This window comes from Felis catus, chromosome X, assembly GCF_018350175.1.
Source record: "Felis catus isolate Fca126 chromosome X, F.catus_Fca126_mat1.0, whole genome shotgun sequence".
Lineage (NCBI taxonomy): Eukaryota > Metazoa > Chordata > Mammalia > Carnivora > Felidae > Felis > Felis catus.
In genome coordinates, this window is record NC_058386.1 from 96,029,046 (window position 1) to 96,041,125 (window position 12,080).

The 12,080-nt window shown below is 42.7% G+C and overlaps 1 protein-coding gene across 8 annotated transcripts in view; it reads right to left on the reverse strand.

Annotated features, from left to right (window-relative positions):
- Window positions 1-12,080, reverse strand: part of KLHL13 (kelch like family member 13) — a 203,567-nt gene that overhangs the window by 32,453 nt on the left and 159,034 nt on the right. For 6 of the 8 annotated variants that reach the window (XM_023249501.2, XM_023249500.2, XM_019824210.3 and 3 more), the window contains one exon: window positions 10,978-11,119. The exons of 1 other annotated variant lie outside the window; for it this stretch is intronic. In XM_023249501.2, coding sequence (XP_023105269.1) covers window positions 10,978-11,091 — 114 coding nt within the window. In that variant the 5' untranslated portion in view covers window positions 11,092-11,119. Of the gene's footprint in view, window positions 1-10,977; window positions 11,120-11,368; window positions 11,478-12,080 lie in introns of all 8 variants that reach the window. One more of the 8 variants, XM_011279448.4, reaches the window with a different exon arrangement.

Below are 12,080 nucleotides of genomic sequence, written 5' to 3' on the forward strand. Positions count from 1 at the left end.
CTCTCTCTCTCTCTCTCTCTCTCTCTCTCGTGCGCGTGCTTGCTCGCTCTGCCCCTCCCCCTGCTGGCTTGCTCTCTCTCAAAATAAATAAACATTGAAAACTAAAAGAAACTAGCAGTTAAAGAGCAGCTTAATCACAAAAAGCAGGAAAATGGAAATAATAAAGATCAGAGAGGAAACTGATGAAATGTAATACAGAAAGAGAAAAACAACAACAATAAAACCCAGAAAGGTTTGGTTCTTTGAAAAGATCCATATGTTTGATAAAACTCTAGTTAGTTTAGGGAAATAAAGAGAAAAAACACAAATTACCAATACCAGGATTGAGAGAGGTGAGATTACTAGACATTGTATAGCTTTTAAAAGAATAGTGAGTAAATATGAACAATTGTATGCCAATACACTTGACAACTCAGTTGAAACGGATAAATTCCTTGAAAGACACGGGCTGCTAAAGATAACTCTACAAGAAATAAATAACCCGAATAGCTATATGTCTACTATAAAACTGAATTTTCTCTGGTGAATTCCACAAAACATTTAAGGAAGAAATATCACCAGTTCTACAGAAACATATCCAGAAAATTAAGAGGTGGGAACATGTGTCAACTCATTCGACAAAGCCAGCATTATCCTAATATCGACAAAGCCAGCATTATCTTTTTAAAAAAAATTTTTTTTAATGTTTATTTATTTTTGAGACAGAGAGAGACAGAGCATGAATGGGGGAGGGTCAGAGAGAGGGAGACACAGAATCCGAAACAGGCTCCAGGCTCCGAGCGGTCAGCACAGAGCCCGACACGGGGCTCGAACTCACGGACTGCGAGATCATGACCTGAGCCGAAGTTGGCCGCTCAACCGACTGAGCCACCCAGGCGCCCCGCCAGCATTATCTTAATATCAAAACCAGACAGAGATAAGAAAACTAAGAAGACTAAAACCAAAATTCCTCATGAGTACAGATGGAAAAATTCCTACAATTTTAGCAAATCAAATGTAATAATATATAGAAAGAAGATAATACATCATGGGGTTTGTTCCTTCAGTGTATGGTTGCTTTAGCGTTCAAAAATCAATCAACATAATTCACAGTATTAGCAGACGAACCAAGAAAAATGATGAGATCATCTTGATAGGTGCAAAAAAGCATTTGACAAAATGCAACATCCATTTCCGATAAAAAACACCGAACAGGACTCTCAGCCAATTATGAACAGAAAGGAACTTCCTCAAGCCTACAGCTAGCATCATAATTAATGGTCAAAGAATGAATGCTCCCCACCCCCACAAGTATCAGCAAAAAAGCAAGAATGTATACGCAACCGCTGCTAATCGACATTTTTCTGGAGTTCCCGTGTAGTGCAGTAAGGCAAGAAAATGGAATAAACAGCATCAGACTGGGAAAAAAGGAAACAAAAATAGGGAAAATGACCGTCTACGTGGAAAACCCCACAGAATCTACCAACAGCCTCCCAGAGTAAGTCATTTGTCAAGATTGCAAGACACAAGGTCAATAATCATCAACAAATTGTATTATTCTATACTGGCAACAAACAATCAGAAATGGAAATCATGTATTAGGGTGTCTTTATCGGTTGGTACGTGCTGTTACTTCAATATACGCTAAATAATAACAACAATGACAACATCTCATTTGAGAGCATAGGATAAGAAGATACTAACGGAGACTGAAAGTCGTAAAGATACACACTCAACTGTGGAAGGATTAGAATACCTTACTGTATCCTACCCGTCCCGAGTACTGAAAAAGCTATTCCCAAGAAAAATCACACACTCATTTCTCTATTTTGGCGGCCATTTAGGAAACTGAAGTAAAGAAATTACAAGTTTCATTTTGATAAAAACTTCAACCATCTAGATTATGGGAGCTCTTCTTTTATCAAATAGATTATTTCACTTAGCATAAAACCCTCTAGGTCCATCCATGTTGTCACAAATGGCAAGACCTCGGCCTTTTTTATGGCTGAGTCATATTTCATTATATATATGTGTGTATGTATGTATATAGCCCACATCTTCTTTGTCCATTTATCTATTATGCTTCACTTGCTTATGTTAACAGCACATTTTTATTTTTAAATTTTTTTAAGTGAACTCTACCCCCAACAGGGGGCTTGAACTCACGACCCCAAGATCAAGAGTCCCATGCTCTACTCACTGAGCCAGTCAAGTGCCCCAGCAATACATTTTTAAGTTGTTTATTTTATGATCACAGAAGTTTAAAATAGGGTAGAGGTCATCAACACGACGTGATCAGCAACCCAAACATCTACCTTAGGGTAAGCATTTCGGGAAGTGAGTCCACTGGAAGGCCACACCAGCTAATTTGTATAGGCTCTTGGGATAATTCATTTCTTTAATGTTACACTATACAGATAATAGTCTGAGACTATAAAATGATCCCTCATTGGTTTCGCAACTAAAACTGGGTAGAAAAAATACTAAATAGATAAAAACGGAGAAAAATGTAGAAAGAGCAGTCTGGTAGGTATCAATCTTAACCTGAGAAAACGCCAATTAGGAACCTAGACACCCAGAGCCAGGAGGCAGTTTGAAACTCTGTAGGTATGAGTATGCGCAGCCAACAGTCAAGAAATAATTTGTTGTGGGGCGCCTGGGTGGCTCAGTCGGTTGACTTCGGCTCGGGTCATGATCTCGCGGTTCGTGGCTTTGAGCACCACATCTGTCTCTCTGGTGTGAGCGCAGGACCTGCTTTGCATCCTCTGTCTCTCTCTCTCTCTCTCTCTCTCTCTCTCTCTCTCAAAAATAAATAAACATTTTTTTAAAAAAAGAAGTAAGTTGTTTCTACCTAGGTAAATATTCTACAATTAATATACACAGCCACTAGCTGAAACGTGGTACTACAGTTATGGCCTCCCTTGTCCTAACAAGGATATGTCCAACTGGCAGTTGACAATTTTTTTTCTCTGTTTCGTTTGTTTGCTTTGTTTTTTTCCTAATTTTTCTAATTATGCCAGAAGACGTTCTGCATAATTTTACTATTTCTATTAAGAATAAAACCTTTATGGGGCGCCTGGGTGGCTCAGTCGGTTGAATGTCCAACTCTTGATTTTGGATCAGGTCATGATCTCACGGTCCCTGAGTTCGAGCCCCGTATCAGGCTCCACACTGACAGTGTGGAGCCTGCTTGGGATTCTCTCTCCCCGACCCTCCCCTGCTCACACACTCTCTCTCTCTCTCTCTCTCTCTCTCTCTCTCTCAAAATATCCAAATAAACATAAAAAAAGAAAGAATAAAATCTTTATGGGGCACCTGGCTAGCTCAATCTGAAAACCATGGGACTTTTTCTTTTCACTTTAGTGGACTTTTTATTACAAAGCTGTTAAGCAGAAAGTGATATATCGTTTCTCTCTCTTTAGTTAACACGGGCAAATGTTCATTTAGTAATGTCACCTCAACCAGTTTATTGCTGACATTTATTAGCAAGTCAGGAGCTAATACTCTGAGGATACCTCACCCGTGTTTGACTTCTAGATCACTGTTTATCTCGGGGTTGTGAGTTCAAGCCTCACGTTGGGTGCAGAGATTACTTTAAAGAAAATCTTAAAAAAAAAAAAAAAGAATAGAATCTTTGCTCTATCATTCACAACAAATTATCTGTCAGCCTTAGTTAATAAATGTTCTTACACTTAACCGTCAATGAAAACTTAGTATTGACAGACATTATGTTTAAAAAGATGGTAGAGTTTAGAGCAAGATCAGAAGAAACTAATCGTAAAAACAGATTATACAAACAAATTTACAGTCAGAAAACCTGTGTTCAAGCTCCCTGAGCTTCAGTTTCCCGATCTATAAAATGGAGACAATTCTTGGGTTTTCTGCCTCCCAATGTTTTTTTTTTTTTTTTTAATTTTTTTTTTAACGTTTTATTTATTTTTGAGACAGGGAGAGACACAGCATGAACAGGGCAGGGTCAGAGAGAGGGAGACACAGAATCCGAAACAGGCTCCAGGCTCTGAGCCGTCAGCACAGAGCCCGACGCGGGGCTCGAACTCACGGACCGCGAGATCATGACCTGAGCCGAAGTCGGCCACTTAACCGACTGAGCCACCCAGGCGCCCTCCCAATGTTGTTGAAAGCATCAATGAAGCAAGTATACACGAAAGTTATTATAACTGCCACTCAAATTCATTTATTCCACAAACAATACCAATAGTAGCAACAAAAAGCATGGAGTACTTTCTCTGTGCCAGCTAATGGGCTAGGCTCTTTGTCTATATTATCTCTTTTAATGACAATAATAAATATAACAATAATAACGATGATGATGACGACGACAGGCCCTTGTTAAACATTCACCAAGTACCCCAGCACTAGATCCTAGGCATACAGAAACAAGAAATTGGACCCTGGGAGTTGTGGATCGCACTGATAGGTCATATTAACGAGGACGCAGAGGAAGGAAGAGAAGCCACTAACTCTGCCTGGCTCACACGAACTCTAGCTTCAAAAGGCATTTAAAGTAGCTGTCAGGGCAACAGGCCAATGGGAGGGACCGTTTTAAGAAGTCCCGCGCTGCAGGATTACCCACGGCATAACTGTAGTGGGAAGGACATGAGTTGAGGGCAAAACCAGAATTCCAGTTTTATTATGTACAATTTAAGATGGGGATCATTATGGGGCACCTGGGTGACTCAATCAGTTAAGCGTCCGACTTCAGCTCAGGTCATGAGCTCGCAGTTCGTGGGTTCGAGCCCCGCACCGGGCTCTGTGCTGACAGCTCGGAGCCTGCTTCAGATTCTGTGTCTCCCTCTCTCTCTGCCCCTCCCCTGCTCACGCGCTCTCTCAAAAATAATAAAATAAACATTAAAAAAAAAAAAGATGGGGATCATTATGTGTAAGTAGGGGTTAACTAGAAACAAAAAGGAAAATAAAGGCATTTCAGGAAGAGGAAATGGGTGCAAAGATCGAAGTGCGGAAAAATATATATGTTAAGAGAACAGTGACAAGTCCCAAGTCTCCCAGCGTTTGCCTTGACTATCTGTCCTGTGAACTCTACTAAGGTAAAGGAGAAACAAAGATCAGATGATTGAATGCATAAAGCATAGGGGATTGGCAAGGCAACTATGACAGAACAGAGGACTACAAAACCAAAGGGGTCCCTGGGTGGCTCGGTCGGTTGAGTATCTGACTCCTGATTTTGGCTCAGGTCATGATTTCACGGGTCATGAGTTCGAGCCCTGCGTCGGGCTCTTCGCTGACAGTGTGGAGCCTGCTTGGGATTTCTCTCTGCCCCTTCCTGACTTGCTCTCTCTCTCTCTCTCTCTCTCTCTGTGCCCCACACCTCTCTGTCTCTCAAAAAATAAACTTAAAAAAAAAAAAAAAGAAAGTTGCTGGGAGAAAATACTTGCAAATCATGTTCCCATAAGGGATTTGTATCTAGAATACATAAAGAACTCTCACGACTGAATAATAAGAAGATAAATAACCCAACTAAAAATGGGCCAAAGGATCTGAACGGGGTGGTTCTTCAAAGATGGTACAGACACAAATGGCCATGAGCACAAACGAAAAGACGCTCAACATCACTGGCAATCAGGGAAGGACAAATCAAGACCCTGAGATTCCGCTTCGCACCTACCAGCACGGCTAGAATCAAAAAGACAGAAAATTAGTGTTGGCAAGAATATGGAAAAATCGGAATCCTCATGCATTGTGGGTGGGAATGTAAAACGGAGTCTCCTGGGATTTGTTCAAGGGTCTAGGAATCCAAGCCTACTAGGTATGAAAATTCTTTAGGCACTTTCTTCGACAGCCTAGTTTGCTAGATAAAGCCTGTTTAATGGAGACGAGGAATCTGCAAGAGCTGATCCGGCCAATCACACGGATGCCTTATTTGGCACACCCATCACTTGAGGTCAGCTACCTTTCCTCCGACACGTTCCGTTTGGCTCAAATGAGAGGGGTATTTATTTGTTTTTAATTTTTTAATGTTTACTTTTGAGAGAGAAAGAGAGAGCGCACGCACACACCAGGGGTTGGAGAGGCAGAGAGAGGGGGGGACGGAGGATCCAAAGCAAGCTCTGTGCTGATAGCAGGGAGCCCAATGCGGGGCTTGAACTCAAGAACCGTGAGATCACGACCTGAACCGAAGTCGGATACTCAACGGGCAAAGCCATCCAGGTGCCCCCAAATGAGTATTTATTATGTATCTTACTTTAATTGTCGCATTTAATCCTCACATCCCCTACCCACATCACAGATAAGGAAACTGGCCCAGAGAGGAGAGAAGATTCCCGAAGTCACATAAATCAGCTGGTGGTACAATTAGGATTCCGGTTGGGGCCAAAACTCACACCTTTCCCACTAGAGTCTTCCAGGGGTAAATCCTGCTGAGTGAGACTTCATGAACCGGCTTCTCCCCAGGGATCCCTTCCCCTGACAGCTACTTTGAAGGCCTTTTGGAGCTAAAGTTTGTAGGACTGCTAATTTTAAAACAATGATAACGTTTACACATGAAACACTTCTCTCACTTGTTCCCGTGACAACCACACACCTAAGATCAGATATGGAAAAAAGTTCTCTGTCAGTGCTTGTAGGGAAAAAAATCTCCGATTGTGAGAACATCATTTTTAATTGACTTTGAAAGACAGCAAGGGTCCTCCAACAGCAGTAGAGGCGGGTAGTTCTCAGCCACCATGGAAAATAGCATCATCACCACAAAAAAAGGCCAGTCGATGAAAGGTCACCTTTGCTCAATACAAAGTTTCTAGTTCCTTTCACATCACTGTCCCTCCTGAACTAAAACGCCATATAGCTAAGTGTCTAAGACTCAGCTATACGTGTTTCGCCAACAACTTAACATATATTAATAAATATTAATTATATTGATTCATAAATATAATAATAAATTTTATATATATATATATATATATATATATATATATATATATATATATATATATATATATCTTAGGCAGGAGCAAAGGAGAGACTGTCTGCCAGCAATGGTATTTTGTAAATTACACAGGTGACACCCAAGAATATTTCCATTGTAAAAAAAATTAAACAGGGCCGGGATTGTACAGGGCAGAAAGTATTAAGACAACATTCACCAGCCACCCTGACGCTTCCAGACCTTTGGCTGTGCATTTATGTTCATATATAGGTACACATATTGTCTATTTTTTCTACCAATAGATGGGATTATGTGATACATGTTGTCCTGTAACTTTCTGATTGATGATGATGATCTAGCTAACATACCACACAACTCACTCATTTATAGTGTAGAATTCTGCCATTTGGGGTACATTCAAGATAACACGTGCAACCGTATCCACAATTTTAGGATATTTTCGGCATCTCACAAAGAAACCCTGGGCCCCGTAGCACCCTCATAATCCTCACATTCTCTCCAACCCAAAGCAACCACTAGTCTACTTCCTGTCTCTATGGATTTCCCTGTTCTGGCCACTTTGTATGAATGGAATCATATAAAAGACAGCTTTCGTGGCCAGCGTCTTTCTTTCTTAGCATAATGTGTTTAAGGTTCATCTCTGTTGTGTGTGTGTGTGTCAGTATCTTCTTTCCTATACATAGCTGAAGAACATTTCTTTTTTTTCAATTTTTTTTAATGTTTATTTATTTTTGAGAGAGACAGAGACAGAATGCGAGTGGGTTGGGGCAGAGAGAGGGAGACATAGAATCCAAGCTGTTAGCACAGAGCCCGACGCGGGGCTTGAACTCACGAGCTGTGAGATCATGACCTGAGCCAAAGTCGGACACTTAACCGACAGAGCCACCCAGGCGCCCCCATAGCCGAAGAATATTTCAACGTGTGCAGATGCCGCCTCTGTCCTGCCCTTTTTTTCATTTAACATATTCTTTCCATTCTTTTTTTTTTGGTAATGTTTTTAATGTTTCTTTTTGAGAGAGAGACAGAGAGAGAGAGAGAGAGAGAGAGAGAGAGAGCACAAGTGGGGGAGGGACAGTGAGAGAGGGAGACACAGAATCCGAAGCAGGCTCCAGGCTCTGAGCTGTCAGCGCAGAGCCCGATGGGGGCTCAAACTCACAGACCACGAGATCATGACCTGAGCTGAAGTCGGATGCTCAACCGACTGAGCCACCGAAGTGCCCCTATACTCTTTCCATTCTTACACACAGATTTACTTCACCCTCTTTGGTGACTGCAAAGTATTACATAGTTCTTATGCAACATAATTTCTGTAAGCATTTCCCTGTTGATGGATATATAAGCTACTCCACATGTTTTCCCATTAAAACAATAGCTTATCACCCCCCATATGATACGTAGGGAGAAAGGGAGAGGCCATCTTTCTTGGTGGAAGAAGGACCCTGTCTCTAGAATAGTCGTTCTAAAGGTATGTTCCTTGGCTCTGCAGCACCACCTGGGAAAGTGTTAAAAATACATGTATCTGAGTTTCTGATTTCAAAACGCTGGGGTAGGGCCCAGTGCTCACTGTTTCCACAAGCCTTCCTCCTGGTGATTCTGACATGCTTGAGGACCACTGCCCTAAATCTGCATCACTGCACTAAAGTGCCTTCCATTATCTGGTTTAAAGGCCATTTGAAAAATTAGCAGGAGTTGGGGCACCTGTGTGGCTCAGTCGGTTAAACGTCCGACTTCGGCACAGGGCGTGACCTCCTGGTTTGTAAGTTCGAGCCCCGCGTCGGGCTCTGTGCGGACAGCTCGGAGCCTGGAGCCTGCTTTGCATTCTGTGTCTCTCTCTCTCTCTCTCTCTCTCCCCCTCCCCCACTCGCGCTCTGTCTCTGTCTCTCTCTCTCTCTCTCTCAAAAATAAATAAACAGTAAAAAAAACTTTTTTTAATTAGCAGGAGCACGCACATTGGCTTTAACACATGACTAGGGGCATGGATACGGTGGGTGTATGCTGGAGGGGTGAGTGAGTTTCTTTTAATTTTCCTTTAGAGTGATTAACGTAACACAAAAAAAGCTCTTCCTCTCAGACGTTTCCTATCTGCTTGACGCCTCCTTCTCTCTTCCCATGGGGTTGAATAACCAACAATGAAAGCCCGGATGTGGCATCAAGATGCCAGGAGATACAAGGCTTCCCCTTCCTGACCCTCACGTCTCTGCTGATGAGAGAGCCATGGGACGATAAACCGTAAAACGTAAAACGCAGCTCCCGTTCCAAACCAAAGTATTGGAACATACGACGTCACCGAATCGCAAAGGGGAACTAGAGTGGAATTTCGAGATCTCCTGGTCAAGACGCGTTTTGGAGAGGAGACAGACGAAGCCCCGAAAAACGACGTGACACAACGAAGCCACACAGCAAGCCGAAAACTCGTCTCTTACTGTGCCATACACTCTACTGTCCACGAAACACTATACGCTAGATACAATGGTCCTTTGCCAGGAATATGCATGAAATTCACCTGGGGAGGGGCCCCTGGGTGGCTCCTCGGTTAAGCGTCTGACTTCGGCTCAGGTCATGATCTCCCGGTCCGTGAGTTCGAGCCCCGCCTCGGGCTCTGTGCTGACAGCTCAGAGCCTGGAGCCTGTTTCGGATTCTGTGTCTCCCTCTCTCTCTGCCCCTCCCCTGTTCATGCTCTGTCTCTCTCTGTTTCAAAGATAAATAAACGTTAAAAAAAAATTAAAAAAAGAAAGAAATTCACCTGGGGAGATGTCTTTGGAAAATACAGGTAGAAAGACTGCTTTTTTTTTTTCCCATCTCCCTAGAGGGAACACTGATATGATTTGATTATATCTAGAAAACACTGATGGACATCCAGTATTATATTGTTATTCTAATTCAGCAATGCCCTCAGAGGTCAAGGAGTGTCCACAATGGTCAAAAGTACTGGGACCGCTTATCCTTATGCTAATTAGCTCTACATTGCAGTTTCTTTCTTTCTTTTTTAATTTTCCTTTAATGTTTACTTATTTTGGGGAGAGACAGAGCATGAGCGGGGGAGGGGCAGAGACAGAGAGGGAGACACAGAATCCGAAGCAGGCTCCAGGCTCAGAGCTGTCAACACAGAGCCCCATGTGGGGCTCGAACTAGGGAACGGTGAGATCATGACCTGAGCCAAAGTCAGACACTTAAGCGACTAAGCCACCCCCCACGCGCCCCCCCTTTTTTTTTTTAACATTTATTCGTTTTTGAGAGACAGAGAGAGAGTGCGAGCAGGGGAGAGGCAGAGAGAGAGAGAGACAAACACAGAATCCAAAGCAGGCTCCAGGTTCTGAGCTGTCCGCACAGAGCCCGAATCGGGGCTCGAACTTGGGAACGGCGGGATCGTGACCTGAGCCGAAGTCGGATGCTTGACCCACAGAGCCGCCAGGCGCCCCAACCACATCGCAGTCTGTGATATCTGGTTTTTTTTTTTTCTCTTGGCTTCCTATTGTATTTCCGTCCTGTCCTTTGGCACTTGTTACCTCTTACATCTATCAGTGTGTTTACGTCCGGCTGTCCTTATCTATACTCCCACACCTACTACCACTGTCAATGAGCTGAGACACCAATAAATATGATCTTCAGAACTATGATAACAAGGTGACAGTTAAAACAGGTCATGAGTGAGGAACCAGAAAATTTGGCGTAGGGCACTGTGATATTTATATTGGCTGAAACAAAATGGAAAGTCAATGTTCCCAGACCTAACATTCTTTGGGAAAGTGGCCGATAGCAAGACCTTCTTCATACAAACAAAACAAATAACGAACTCTGGGGCTTTTTTTGTTTTGAACGTCAGGAAGGTATGTAGTTTTCCACTCAAGGCTTCTTCTCTGAGGTCTGTTTGCTCTGTTTGCGATCACGAACCTCAATTGTTTAAGAGCAGTTGTAGGTTCGCGGCAAAAGAGAACGGAAAGTGCAGAGAGTTCCCACAGGCACTCTGTCCACGCACATGCACGCCCCTCGGCCCCCACCATCACGTCACACGTCACAAGCATCCTGTGTGGTTTCTGGGGCCGCTTGAAAACCACCGAAGAGACCGCTCAGATTACCTGTAACACCACGGAACTGTGGGTGTTGCTGGTAAAGATGCGTGTGGTTCCTGACTTGGAACACTGCAGATGCGACGAGAGACCCATTTCGCTGCTTCCGAGGGACAATTTCATGTGCTGGTCTTCGTCCTCCACCAGAGATCTGAAGATTTTTATAAATCGGAAAGAGAGGCCAATTAAAAGGTGATAAAAAACTCACGATAAAGACCTCATTTAGGGAGACAATCAGTCACGAGGGCCAATCGCTTGACTCCGGAATAGACTGCATTTTGTTTCGTCGCATTTGAGGCTGCTACGGAAATGACAGGTATTTGGAAAACGTTTTCGAGGTCGGAAAAGATAAATTGGAAGTGAGAAATCAACCTAAAGGCTGGTTCAACACTATACTCACGGAGGGTTTTTGTGTTTTTAGTGCCGGAATAGTTGCTTTTGGTATTGTACCGTTGTGGTAGCAGCAACATCAAATTGTGTTATTCACAGTTAAAATTACTTTGGAATACCTAATTTTGGAAAGAGAAAAATAACAGCTATCATGTATTGAATAGTCACTATGCGTCATGTACTTGTCAAGAAATTTACACACATGACTTCGTATAATCCTTAAAACAATCCAAAGTTGGGGCGCCTGGGTGGCTCAGTCGGTTAAGCATCCGACTTCGGCTCAGGTCACGATCTCGCGGTCCGTGAGTTCGAGCCCCGCGTCGGGCCCTGTGCTGACAGCTCGGAGCCTGGAGCCTGCTTCGGATTCTGGGTCTCCCTCTCTCTGCCCCTCCCCCGTTCATGCTCTGTCTCTGTCTCAAAAATAAATAAACATTAAAAAAATTTAAAAAAAAACAATCCAAAGCAAGAGGTACTATTATTATTTCCTTTGTATTAGCGGTAGGGAAAAATGGGCTACAGAAAAGTTTAAATAAATTACCTAAGGTCACAAAATTATGAAAGTAGTTGGGTCAGGATTTGAATCTACGTCTAGTATGATTCTAAACTCCGCAGACTTTGTTAATAAAAGTCAAAGATTAACTGATGTATTAATACACCGCTTCCTCTTCTGTCATTAGTTGTGATTCTTTTTTTAAAATTTTTTTAATGTTTATTTTTGAGAG